Source organism: Alternaria arborescens, assembly GCF_004154835.1.
Source record: "Alternaria arborescens strain FERA 675 chromosome Unknown contig_1, whole genome shotgun sequence".
In the NCBI taxonomy this organism is placed as follows: Eukaryota; Fungi; Ascomycota; class Dothideomycetes; order Pleosporales; family Pleosporaceae; genus Alternaria; species Alternaria arborescens.
The window spans coordinates 1,857,802-1,870,937 of NW_021167856.1; the positions used below are offsets into that span (position 1 = coordinate 1,857,802).

At 50.6% G+C, this 13,136-nt stretch overlaps 6 protein-coding genes across 6 annotated transcripts; 3 read left to right on the forward strand and 3 right to left on the reverse strand.

Moving 5' to 3' along the window:
• Nucleotides 1–327: 327 nt before the first annotated feature.
• Nucleotides 328–1,362, forward strand: AA0111_g722 (hypothetical protein; the record flags this gene model as incomplete). Its single annotated transcript, XM_028653530.1, has 2 exons — nucleotides 328–361; nucleotides 557–1,362. 2 exons carry the CDS (start codon nucleotides 328–330, stop codon nucleotides 1,360–1,362), a joined length of 840 nt encoding a protein of 279 aa, XP_028512394.1.
• Nucleotides 1,363–2,483: 1,121 nt separating this feature from the next.
• On the forward strand, nucleotides 2,484–4,289 carry AA0111_g723 (hypothetical protein; the record flags this gene model as incomplete). The annotated part of the gene is made up of 1 exon (XM_028653541.1): nucleotides 2,484–4,289. One exon carries the CDS (start codon nucleotides 2,484–2,486, stop codon nucleotides 4,287–4,289), a length of 1,806 nt encoding a protein of 601 aa, XP_028512395.1.
• Nucleotides 4,290–4,649: 360 nt separating this feature from the next.
• AA0111_g724 (Proline-specific permease) lies at nucleotides 4,650–6,313 on the reverse strand (the record flags this gene model as incomplete). The annotated part of the gene is made up of 3 exons (XM_028653552.1): nucleotides 4,650–4,697; nucleotides 4,746–5,963; nucleotides 6,014–6,313. The coding sequence occupies 3 exons, from the start codon at nucleotides 6,311–6,313 to the stop codon at nucleotides 4,650–4,652; spliced, it is 1,566 nt and encodes a 521-aa protein (XP_028512396.1).
• Nucleotides 6,314–6,877: 564 nt separating this feature from the next.
• Nucleotides 6,878–8,365, reverse strand: AA0111_g725 (hypothetical protein; the record flags this gene model as incomplete). Its single annotated transcript, XM_028653563.1, has 1 exon — nucleotides 6,878–8,365. The coding sequence occupies one exon, from the start codon at nucleotides 8,363–8,365 to the stop codon at nucleotides 6,878–6,880; it is 1,488 nt and encodes a 495-aa protein (XP_028512397.1).
• A 631-nt stretch (nucleotides 8,366–8,996) lies between these two features.
• Nucleotides 8,997–10,187, reverse strand: AA0111_g726 (Demethylsterigmatocystin 6-O-methyltransferase; the record flags this gene model as incomplete). Its single annotated transcript, XM_028653574.1, has 2 exons — nucleotides 8,997–10,001; nucleotides 10,047–10,187. 2 exons carry the CDS (start codon nucleotides 10,185–10,187, stop codon nucleotides 8,997–8,999), a joined length of 1,146 nt encoding a protein of 381 aa, XP_028512398.1.
• A 598-nt stretch (nucleotides 10,188–10,785) lies between these two features.
• Nucleotides 10,786–12,126, forward strand: AA0111_g727 (hypothetical protein; the record flags this gene model as incomplete). The annotated part of the gene is made up of 1 exon (XM_028653585.1): nucleotides 10,786–12,126. The coding sequence occupies one exon, from the start codon at nucleotides 10,786–10,788 to the stop codon at nucleotides 12,124–12,126; it is 1,341 nt and encodes a 446-aa protein (XP_028512399.1).
• Between the last annotated feature and the right edge of the window lie 1,010 nt (nucleotides 12,127–13,136).

Genomic DNA, 13,136 nt, shown 5'->3' on the forward strand with positions numbered 1-13,136 from the left:
GCCGTGGCTCGATCTGCCAGCCACCTTCTATGGGGAAGGTACTTTTGTGGGTCAAGGCGGCCAATCAAACCTCAGGACCACAGCTTCCGATCTTCGAGCTCACTTTCCCAGCACTCAGGTTCCCGGCTTCCATTCTTCTCTTTTCTTCCACACAACCCGTCGCGTCTCTTCCCACTGCTTGCGCATCATCTCTACGCATCAAAGTATCCTTTTTAGCTTTACGCGCATCAATTGCTTCCCCGCCCCGCTTTCGCGACTTCTCACGCAGGTTTGCGAAGCATAACGTCATCTCATACCGCCAGCGCCTACTGAGCTGTATCGCACACAATGACTGACACTGAGATCCAACAAGGAGACAAGGGTACGTTTTTCTCACCTCTTCAATCCGAGACTTCCTCGAGGGCATAGTGGCTGTGCCTAGCATCCTACTGTCAGGCGCATTGCGCGCCAGCAAGCGCAAAGATTGTCAATCTCCGCGCGTTGCTGTGCTCTCGATCGCATCCAATACAACCCCAAGAATCATCTGTGAAATCATTACTGACGTGCAATTCATCAGTCTCATGGAACTGGGGCTCAGGACAGCCCGGTGGTGAAGTTGCTGAGGTCAAGGACCAAGGCGAGATTGCTATCGAATCAAAGAAAGGCAACACCATCAAGAAGAACGCCTCACCTGACAACCCCGCTGTTCACGTCGAGCGCTCTGGCAACGACGTCGTGAAGCGCGCTTCCGAACTCCAGATCGACGAGAAGACCGACGGTGCCAACGGAGAACAAGCTAACGGCGACTCCAAGGAAGGCGACAAGGAAGCTGAGTCAGAAAAGACAGAGGAAAAGTCAGCAGAGTCGGAGAAGAAGGACGACGACAAGCCCGCTGAAGCCGAGAAGAAAGACGAGGAAATGAAGGACGCGCCAGACAGTGAGGAGAAGAAGGAAGAGGCGCAAACCAACGGCGACTCCAAGGCCGAAGAGTCCAAGGAGGAGTCAAAAGAAGAAGCCAAGGACGACGCGACAGAAGACAAGTCTGACGAAAAGCCTGCAGCCGACGAGAAGGACGACGAACCCCAAGCCGGCGACAAGCGCAAGGCTGAGGAGTCGGCGGATAAGACTAACGGCACAGATGCCGACGAGAAGCCCGCAGAGAAGAAGGCCAAGACTGATGAGGCCGAGGCCGAAGATGAGAGCAAGGACGAGGACAAGGATGAAGCCGAGACAAAGCCCACTCCCAAGAAGGGCGGCCGTCCCAAGAAGGAGAAGAAGGAGCCTGCAAAGAAGAAGGCGCCCAAGAAGGCTGCTACCGCCGATGGTACGCCCCGTCGCAGCGGCAGGACTAACAAGGCGTCGGTAAATATGGCTGAGGATTAGAATTCCCTTCCCAAGTAGAATGGCAATGGGCACGGTATCGAACGCGGCGCAAAACTCGGATGAGTTGGAACGGGCAGAGCAAGGACAACAATGATGGCATGAACGGATATTGGGTGGAAAGGAATCTGGATTCGGCGCTAAAAGGGATTGAATCTTGGTATCGTTCTCCTTTACTACGGTAGCAATCTTGCTTTTCCTTTAGTCTATTTTTTGTGTAACAGTACCAGTAAGATGAAAATCAAAATCAAAATCAAAATCAACAGTACCGTCAGCTTTGTCTTTGTGGTTTCTTGAGTCTTTGCGCATGATCACAGAAATGGTACGTGGCCAAAGTATGTGGCTTTACAAGAAAGGAACAAGGTTCCATTGAATGGCATGGCTAGGCTATGAATTTCTACAGACTATTCTTGCTGGGAGTTTGTGATTGTGGTGTGCCTGATGAAACTTGTCAGCGACGTTGCACTGTAGTTTATGTGGTAACGTAACAGGCGTGGGTTATCTCTACTCAGACAGGAAATACTCATTCAAGGAAGGCCGTGAAACCTTCTCCGATCCGTCTTGAAACTTGTGATTTGTATTGTAATCATCATATGGAGATGGGAAATGCTGGAAAGAAGAGAATTATAGCTTACCTGGGTTATTGCAGCGCCGTGGAGAGTTCTGCTGTTAGTGTTGAGATGGTGGATGCGCATGTGTTATTCGCGATATATTGATCGCGCAGGAAACACTGCTTGCATATGGCCGTTTTGGCTCATGCCATGATTTGGGCTGTTGTGATTGAGGAGGAAGAGATTGAGAGAGCTGCAAGCTAGATGGAAGGATCTTGCGCGTTTTGAAGCGAGAGCCTTGGCGGGGCAGGGACCATGTGTCCTGAGAGCTCTCCCCACCTTCGTCGCAGCAATGCCTATCATGCTTCATATCTTCATCACCTTATAGGATTCAGCTTCTATGTTATATCGATCTAGATGTACGATGAAAAGAATGTTCCATCGCCCTACAACAAAGACGACTCAGCGCCATTACTTCAGCCTACTGCCTAGGTATTCAACGGCCCGCTTGTAACGATTCAAGTACACGATTGCGCTTAGTTGCAGAATGCAGTCATACACCCTGTTTTCAACATGCGGCTCCTAAACGCACGGACTTTTAAACTAAAAACCTTCTTTAATAATATCCCGCCATATGCCATCCTCTCTCACTGCTGGGAGGATGAAGAGGTCGTGTACTCTGATCTAGATGATCTAGAACAGGCTAGGAAGAAGGAGGGCTTTGCGAAACTCCAAAAGACTTGCGAACTCGCCATTGAAGATGGATTCGACTACGCGTGGATCGACACATGCTGTATTGACAAGAGCAGTAGCGCTGAGCTTTCGGAGGCTATCAATAGCATGTTTGCATGGTACAGGAACTGTGATCGATGCTACGCTTATCTTGCCGACGTCGAACTCCGGGGCGCTTTCATGGATGGTCCTTTCGCGTGGCATAGCAACACGTTTCCACTTAGTAAATGGTTCAAACGTGCTTGGACGCTACAAGAGTTACTTGCTCCTAGCAACCAGACTTCTGGTACAGAACCGGGCATGAAGTTCTACTCCCGCGACTGGCAACTTCTTGGCAACAAAGCCAATATTGGCATGCGGATATCGAAGATCACAGGCATCCCTATAGAGTACCTAGAGGGCCAGAGTTTGGAAACCGCAAGCGTCAGCATGCGTATGTCATGGGCCGCAGACAGACAAGCAACGAGATCTGAGGATATCGCTTATTCCCTCCTCGGAATCTTCGACGTCAACATGCCATTGCTGTATGGTGAAGGGAAGGCGAAGGCGTTCAGAAGACTGCAGGAAGAGATCATGAAGATATCCGAGGACGAAACGCTCTTTTCGTGGGAAAGCTCGGAACTTGGGACGAACCAGTTGACTGGAGATGTGCTTGCGGGTAGTCCGAACGATTTTCGAGAAGCACGGGATCTAATACCCTTCGCTTCAGATGATCCCGTGGCTCCTTACGCCATGACCCACAGAGGTCTACGTATATGGCAGATGCTTTTTCATACTGAACAGCTCAGTGAAGACGACCGTGCCAAGCTTCGACCGCTTCGCTCGCCAGTCATGATCTGGTCCGGTTTCGATATCGTTTGGGTGATCTTGAAATGCCACGTCGTCCACGATTACCAACACTTCGTGATTGTACCATTGCGACACTTATCCGCGGATGTTTATCTTCGAGACATCAGTTCCAGCGTTTCCTTAATCCCGTATGGATCGATACCGGCTGCTACTTTTTCAAAAGAGATCTATATCCGCAACACTCATACCTCAACAATCCCGAAGGGTGTTCGGCGACGATGGGGTTTTCTTGTACGCAAGCCTCCGGAAGGCATTGAGATACGACAGTGTTACCCGAAGGAAGCCTGGAACGTGAAAGACAAAATCCTTCAGGGCAAGGCGGACGACACTGGACCTTCATCTTGGCACGCAGCCTTGGAATTGAACTTGAGTTTGGCCACCAGATCGGGACATACTGCCAAGTATATGGTATTCTTAGCTCTAGGGTGCAGACATGATGAAACTGCGGGGCGGCCAAAGGCTTGGTGTCACATTGATGACACTATCTGGTATAGTCCTGTAAACCTGGAAGCATTCTACCAAGTTGTAGCGTCCAGGCCTGCACAACATGAGGTTCGGCGATTTAGTGCAGACAATGCGACGAGATTAGACCTTACTCTCAAGGTTACCATTACCCCCACGAAGGTCCTTTCGCAAGACATGTTCGTTGTAGACTTTCAGTACGCAGAACTCCGGGACCAACTAGATACAGCGGCACGTAGCTCTAATCGACAGCTGCTACCTCCTAGTACGTCGCTTCCGACGAAATACCCCGGTTCCAACGAAATACCCCGGTCCCGCCTTCCACACCCGGGTTGAAATAGCGCCTGAAGTTATTGAGTTGTAGAACACACGAAGATTGCCGCACGCCTACCGTGCGGACCATCAGTTTCTCTGCCACTGTCTTCTTTCGCTTTGGCGCTCAGCAGTGACCGTTGCCACAAACGAGGATAGCGATACAGACTCTTTTATCGCACCTTCGTTTCCTTAACGTTGAGTACTTGGTTACACATTTTGAATAACACGTCGTATAAGCATATTGAAGGTTGCAAATGGCGATACATATTCTCGTAGCATAAGGCAGCTATCTACATCCACCGTGTTCCTGGGAATTCCCAACTCCTTCTTGCTAATCACGAACATGTGGCCTTGAACGACTAGAAACCATACAGCCTAAAATCACCGAAGACGTCCGGAATGTAGATCGATGGTTTTGGCACGCGCAAACTAGATCGTGTTAGCAAGTTTGACTTTCACGAAGAGGTATGTACTCACTTGTGTCTTATGCCACAGCTTCCAGACAATGATTGGCACTATAAAAAGTGGTATGCCAATGTACGAGGCGATGAAATCACCCGTATTCCAGTTTCCCTTCAAAAACACAGGGAATCCTGTAATCAAAGTGATGACAGTGGACCCAATGAACCCATACCATGCGGTGAAAGGCTGGAACGGGCTCTTCCAAGGCAAGCTGTCTCGACTGTGTCCCTGCGCTTTCATGGCAGCATAGAAGCGGATGAAGCAGAAACATAATGTCGCCCAGGCAATCAGTCCCGCAACAGTGCTAAGACTGACCAGCCAGCCGAACGCTTGTGCAGCACCACCAGAACCCAGACTGAGATATGCGAGAGGTCCAAAAGCCCAAGAAGCGAGGACCGCCCAGTACGGTACGCCGTTACTCCAGGTACGGCCGAAGAATTGCGGGAGTTGGCGGTCCGTGGTCATCGCGACGATGATACGGGATCCGACCCAACAGTAAGAGTTACCTGCCGACCAGGCAGATATGAGAATGCAGGCATTCACAATTGAAGGGAGGGTGCTGATGCCTGCCTGCTTGATGGCGATAACCCAAGGTGAAGAGTTGGCATTTCCACTGTCTGACACGAGACCGGGATTCCTAGGGTCGACAATGATTCCGATAAGAAGAGCACCCAGAACATAGAACAGGGCGATTCGGAATGTAACGCGTTTGGCCGACTTTGGGATGGCAACGTGAGGGTTGATGCTCTCGGCAGCTGTAATAACCACCACCTCGACGCCGATGAAGGAGAACGCCGCGTTGACGAACGATGCCAGGAATCCCAGAAAGTGACCCGTTGGTCCAGTGATGCCATTGTAATCTACCCAGGCTCCGGGGTTGTTCCAGTAGCGGAATCCAATGGTCTCGCCGTTTGGTGCGCCTCCGGACGTTATGACAATAGAAACCAGGATCAGACCCAGGAAGCACGCGATCTTGATAGTACCTGCAGCGACTTCCGATTCACCAAACCAACGCACGCTAAGCAGGTTGATTGCGAGAATGAGGACAAGACTGATGGTAATGACAATAGCAGGTGACATGTCAGTCCAGTAGCCGACCAGGATTGCGGATGCCGAGCATTCGGCGGCGATGGATATAGTGTAGCAATAACCATAGCTTATAGCCAAGGAGAATCCGACAGCCGGGTCAATGAAGCGGCTCGCGAAATGTGGGAATGAGCCAGCAGTAGGAATCTAAATGATGGTGAGCACGATCTTGAGATAAATCGCCATAGGATACCGACCACCGTAGCCAGTTCTGCAACACTTTGCATGACACACCATAAGACACTCCCGACAACGATGTAGGCAAGCAACAACCCTGCCGGTCCAGCATCTGCATATGCAGAGCCGGTTCCAATGAAAAGTCCCGTCCCTATTCCAGAACAAAAACCAATCATGGTGACATGATAATCCTTGAGACGGCGCTGGGTAGCGCCATGACCACCGACGTTCAGTTGTGGCTCGATGATTGGCTTGCCATCGTCGGAATGATGGTAGTCGATATGGGGCGAACTCTCGATATCTCGGATGTGGTCCAACATGTTTGCGGGGAAAGGGTTTGGAGACGCACAGGCAATAGGGTCCGCGGGTGACTACTCTGTGGCTACATTATAAAGCTTCCTAGATGATACGTACTCGTATGCTCTTATCCCTTGTCGATCAGGAAATTCTCTTTCGCGCCATCAAAGCACGTCATGTAAATCTACTGTAAGCCTGGACCACCCTGTGGTGGCGCTGCATGGAGTCGATGAGTATCGTACGAACATCATAGAACATATCTTGCAACTTTGGGGGTTTTTCTGGAGTATCTGAATGGTCAGGTAACTATGCATCGATCAATAGCAGCAGCTATGCTCGGTTTCAGACATTTTATCGATAGACATAGAGCATCGCTATATGATTTGTTAGACGGGCTAGTTTCCTGTAAATCGTGAAATTCCGGAATGGGCCGATTTTAGCGCCGCGAAGTTTTCTTTAGATGAACACGCTACCGGCTGCTGGTCCGTATCACGCTAGTTCCATCCGCTCAACAACAGAATTGTGGAGACGCGTGAGTACTTTGTGATGCTTGTTCTCTAGCATTACGGAGGTATCTATCGGATCGCTTATACTTTGACTTTCAACGTCCAACGTCTTCCCAAACACGCCCAGCGACTGAACAAGAAGCTAATCAATGACAACCCGAGGATTGCACAGAAGAAAGCTACCATAGGTTGAGGCCCGACAGTCTCAACGAGCTCTCCACTGATTGGGATGCAGACCAGCGTCGCAAGAGAAGCGATGAAGTACATGCTTCCATAGTATCGGCCAAACTCTTCTGCTCTGCATAGCTGTCCCACACATGCAGGCGTAAGCGCCATCCATGAACCCGTACCAAATCCAAAGAGCGCTGCGAAAGCGTACAGTGCTGGAAGCGATGTTGTACCAAACGGCAACCACAGGACCAACATCCAGAGCAAAGTGAAAAGAATCATGACGAACAGGGTATTGAATCGACCAATCTTGTCTGCGACATAGCCTGGAAACAGTCGTCCGAGGCAAGATACTCCATTGAGTACGGCGATGAGGTAGAATCCAGTATCTGGCGGAAAGTCCGTGCTTATCGATGCATATGTAGGCATAATGCCCAGTCCACCAAAGAGAACGACCTCAAAACCGAAAACACTCAACGTGAACAGGCTCAACCTTAGATCACCGTAGATGGAGAGTGAGATTATTGCCTTCTTCTTTGCAGCAGCAGATGGTGGAATGCGAGCTTTCATCAGGATGTTGGCAACGATGAAGCAAAAGAGGAATACAAAACCCAGTATCCGGAGCGACCATGCGTAGCCATACTTTGGAAGTGTAGTGCGTAGGATCAAGGGAATTGCCAAACCACCAGCGGAGCTGCCCATCATTGCGATGCCTTGGGTGAGACCTCGTCTCGCTTTGAACCAATGCGCAACTACGGCAAGACTCGTAGTGGTCAGCATGGCGCCGGAGAATCCTCCCAGTATACCACAGCAAAGGATCATCTGCCAAAATTGGTCGCACTCGGCAAGTAGGAAAATCATCAGTAGGAACATGACACTTCCAGTCAAAGCGATCCATCGTGGCCCATAACGGTCGAAGAGTGGTCCCACCCAGATGCCCAGCGCAAGGGACAAGTAAACGAAGACCGAAGGGATCCATCCAATATCACGCGCCGACATGTACGAGAGCTGATGCTGGCCCCAGTAGTCCTGAAGTGTGCCGATGGAAACCATGAAGCCAAAGGAAGGGAACAGCATCAAACACGCTGATGCGACAACGAGCCATGCACGCAGTCCACCCTCAGGAAAGTCATCCTCTGCGTCTACGATAGGTATTCCGGGCTCTTCGTCCAGCTCGTCGATGGGTTGCGTCCGATGCGACCGTGTACGCCCGTGCGATCGGATTTCCATCTCTTGGTGAATAGACTGCTTTGCTTCGCTCCCCGTTTTCGATCGTCCTGTCATCTTCGACACTGTCCTCCTCAGCCCATCCCAAATCTCATCTGGTTCGGCATATGGTCTCCCGTCGCTCGTAGTCATTCCGTCCTGCACCTGTACCGTCGGATTGGCGATTGGATCCATCTTCGAACAAGGCCTTCGTCTTCCTCTTTATCAAACCGGATAGAAGAATACAGCAGAATTGCGTCAAGCGCTCGTAGCGTGGACCAAAAGATTTCTTATCCGTCAGGAAATTGTGTGGTCGTGGCCCACGAAATCTGCTGCTCCTTAAAGAGCAGCATCCGGACAGTCATACCACATTCGTAGCATAGCTTGGCGCAAAATGTGCATCTATGACAGCGAAAAGATGCATAAGGCGTATCAAGCGTCAAGGCCTTTGAAGCGCGCCCTATCGGCGAGTGAACCGGCGTTGTCGGGACCTGCCCCGCCTTCTAGTACGTTCGGAGCTTTCTGAACACTCCGATGCACCCCTGGCTGCGCGTACTGTTACTCCGAGATCGCCATGGTAAAGACGATAAGGGCTATATGAAGCTTGCCGGCACAAGGCGTGAGGGCGTAGGTGGAGACGTGGAGACGGTTGTGGCTGCGGGTGATTGAAGTTGTAAGGCGCGACGAAAGTCCGCGGACTTGGGGGATGATGACTGACTCATCCACTGGTTATTGCATCAGTCCGATGGAATACTCAGCATCGCCTTTTTCAATTCATATATCGACTGACTATGGACTATCTACTAGCGACCTACAGACCTGCACCTCACTTCGGTACAGCCGCAATGACGGAATGGAACCTCACATCGTCATAGCAGTGCACGTCCACCATCTTCAGTCCTGCGCTTTCCAACAACTTCACCCAATCTTCTCTACTCCGTTCAATGCCGCCGAGCGCTGCCATCATCGCAAGATCCATCATAGCAACCTGCCAAGGTACTTTCGTTTCTGGTAACACCACCTCATCGATCAGGATACGCGACTCTGGGCCCATTGCCGGAATGATGCTCGAGAGGATGCGCACGCAGTCTTTATCCGCCCAATCATGCATGATATGGCGCAAGTAGTAGAACTTGGCACCACGAATTGGTTGCTGCGTGAAGAAGTCATGGGTTTGGAACTCGATACCATCCACTTTGGGCGCATGTGCAAGAGTCGAAGGGGCATCTTGTACGACGATACGGCCGGGGAGCTCAGGAAACTTCTTTTTGAATGCCACAGAGTGTTGACCGAAACCGCCACCGACATCAACCAGAAGCGCAGATTTGTCTGCAGGCTTGAAGTCGCCAACAACTTGCTGAGCAGGGTATGAAGAGACCCAACTATCGACAGAGTCGAGCACCATGATGTGTCCGAGTGCTTTCATCTGCTCACCATCCTGCTTCATCCATTCGAATGGCGTCAGTTCCGTATTCATTGCCATATGAAATGGCAGATCCTTGGGGTTGGTGATGTCTTGGTAGTCGTGCCCTTTTAGGTAGCCAGGAAGCGCGTTTACAACCGGCAGGTGGAGCTTCGATAGATGCGGTGCGGCGCCGTTGACATGCGGATCTGCGAAGACGCGTGTCGTTCGGCTTGCTGCGAAAACGTCTTTCTCAACTTCATTGATAAGCCCAAATGATGCCATAGAGCGGAGCAAGTGGGCAAGTAGGTTCGGTGCTGCGCCTGTCTTTTCCTGGAAGTCGCCGTGCGTCATCGGCGTCGCGGATGAGGAGAGCGTGGTAAAGATGTTAAGATCGATCCCGACATCGACGAGGGCCCATTGAAGAGGCTGGAGGCATTAGTAGAAGGTATACAGCGCATGTGGAAGACTCACTGCCATCGCTAGGCTGAACATCATCTCCCAGTCGCTATAAAGATCCTTTTGCAGGTCTCTAACCTGTTCTTGGATTTGTTGTCGTTCGCGAGCATTGCTCTTTGCGTACAGTTCGCGGATGTTCTGTGCTGCTGCTTCCATGACTGCAGGGTTATGGATGTACACTTTGAAGTTGTTTATTGAGAGATGATGAGATGGTTGTGTTGATACATGTCTAATATTTTACCTTCGATCTTTATATCTTCCCTCTCTTCAGGCAACCAACTCATCCCTTTCGACGTCGACCGCATATTTCGTTTTGGGATCGTTTGTCGACCGAATTGTGCGAGATCTAGGTTGGTGGTAATAAGGCCATCCGCAAGTAACAGCGAGATTGCCGAACAGACCGATTTTGCCGATGCGATGTCCGCGGTACATTTCTCCATACGAAGTCACAGACATTCTTGTTGTATCATCACCCGGTCTGGATCCTACACTTCATCTGATGATTGATTTGTTTAGTTGTATACTTCTCGAGTCGGGGGAGGAACGATTGTGTGGGTAGATTGACTAGGGATGCTGAACCTCGGCATGTCGATCGTTCCCCACATCTCCGGGCGTCCTCCGCATCACGCTTGTTTCGCGTTCCAGGAACATCAACAAACACGATAGAAACGCTCGAGAGATCATCGGGTTCCGCGAGTATCTATACGAGACACGACTGTACTTCTTGCGAAGAATACCTCTGAGTTTCATCATCATGTCCGACACAAAACCACTGGCAAAGACCGAGGAAACAACCTACTACGAGCCAGATCCAGACTCCTACGTCAGCTATCAACGCGAAATATACGCCAGTCTTCGAAAGCCCAAATATTCAACGAAACCCGCACAATGGGAAGCAGCTGCTCGAGCTGCAGTCCCTGAACCAAATTTTCTTTATGTCAACGGCTCTGCAAGCAGCGAATCAACATATACAGCGAACGTGTCAGCTTTCGAGCGATACCGACTACGTCCATGGATGCTGGTGAAGGCTACACGGCGCGACATGTCTGTTGAGATTTTTGGGCGAAAGTACAAAAGTCCATTGCTTGTGGCACCAATTGGTGTACAAGAGATTCTTCATCATGATGCCGAGGAAGCAACTGCAAGAGCTTGTGCTGCTGTGAACGTACCTATGATCCTTTCAACGGCCGCTACTCGAAGCATCGAGCAAGTCGCCCAGGCCAACGGAGATGGCGACCGGTGGTACCAACTCTATTGGCCTAAGCCGCAAGCTGAGGAGCTTACGGCGAGCTTGCTTAGTCGCGCAAAGGCAAGCGGCTTCCAAGTGCTAGTTGTGACTCTCGACACGTTCATGATAGGCTGGCGACCTAATGATCTCGATGAATCATACATCCCCTTCATTTGGGGTCAGGGCTGTCAAATCGGCTTCTCAGACCCTGTCTTCAATCGCATGTACGAGGAGATGCAAGCTGCAGATACTCGTAGCATCAGCGAGAAGGTGTCGGAAATCTGGCAGATTTTGAAAAGACCGGGGAGCATCGGAGGTGCGGCGAAAGTCCTGAGCCATGCCAGCATCATCAAGAAGGCCATGTTGTTCACTGACCTGGTAGCATCTGGGAACTACCGCGATTGGAACGATTTGAAGATTCTTAGGAAGTATTGGGATGGGCCTATTGTGCTGAAGGGCATTCAGACCGTGGAGGATGCGCATCGAGCTGTTGAGCACGGAATGGATGGCATCATTGTCTCTAACCATGGAGGACGACAACTTGACGGAGCGATTGCATCGCTAGACGCGTTGGCGGATATTGGTGCTGATGACAAGATCAAAAGCTCGGACTTGACTGTGCTATTCGACTCTGGTATCCGAACTGGGTCAGATGTTCTCAAGGCCCTTGCCTTGGGGGCAAAAGCTGTCTTGGTTGGACGTCCGTATGCATATGGCCTTGCGATGGGAGGCGAGGAAGGTGTTAAGCACGTACTCAACTGTATGCTCGCTGATACAGACAACTCATTGGCGAATCTTGGGAAGAAGAGTACAGCGGAGATCAGTCGGGACGATTTGAGGGTGATGCAACAGCCAGCAAAGTTGTAGTTAGCAACCAAGGCGCCTACCAATGATGTTTGTGCTGCGAGCTGTATAATAGTTTCGCAGATCGATGCATACCTAAAGGTCAGCGGTAGCAGCACTTCAAGGCAGTTGTATTGTAAGCACCAAAAGGTCGAAATAGTTAACATCCGTCAAGGATGTCTGCAAACTTGTCCTCAGCGTCCCCGGCAACACCAGAAGGGAGAATGGGTGGTTGATGGTAAACACCCGTGGGGTGTGATTTCCTAATCAGGAAGGTTTGTCTTTGAGCGTTGATAATGGCGATATTCGCCCAATGCCGCCCACGCGATCGCTCAATGGCGCCAATGCTCGCTCAACGGTGCTCACACCCATCCAATGCCTGCCAACCATATATGCAATGCTCACTCAACGCCTGCAACCTCAACTCAACGAAATCTCGACGGATATTTACACCACATAGCACGCACACGATATCAAGAGACTGGTGTCGTTTTTTTTGGCCACTTTCAACGGTATCATGACTGATGGTAGACACAAGTGAGACGAGTGTCGCTTTTTATGCAGGTTGGTACAACAATAGAGTCCCAAATGACCTCAGTACATCTACATATGATGGCTATTGCGCATGAGGCTGACTCCGACGCAAGCAGTAACGGGTCCGCCATGGTATGTTGTTGGAGGCGGTCAAGATGCCATCTTTTCCAACCTTGGAAGGCGCGGACTTATGTGTGCCTCGTCTTATTACCATTGCATAACGCACGGAGCTGTTTAAGCTTGTCATGACGTTAGCATCGCGTTTGTGGCGGATTGCCAATGTGCAGCGGGCCGGATGCAACGGCTCCTGGGCGTACTTCCGCACGACTCAGATCGTTTTATTTCATGATGCTTCCAAGGTTTTGGGCGCCTTGCATAGAGGTAGTATATGTCAGTGCGTTGGTGGTTGGGGAAGGGTCTTTGCATGCGGGCACTACCATCGCTGGCAAGCTTAGCGTTCGAGATTCATGTGGAGCTCATTTTTCCGCCGACGCTTGAGA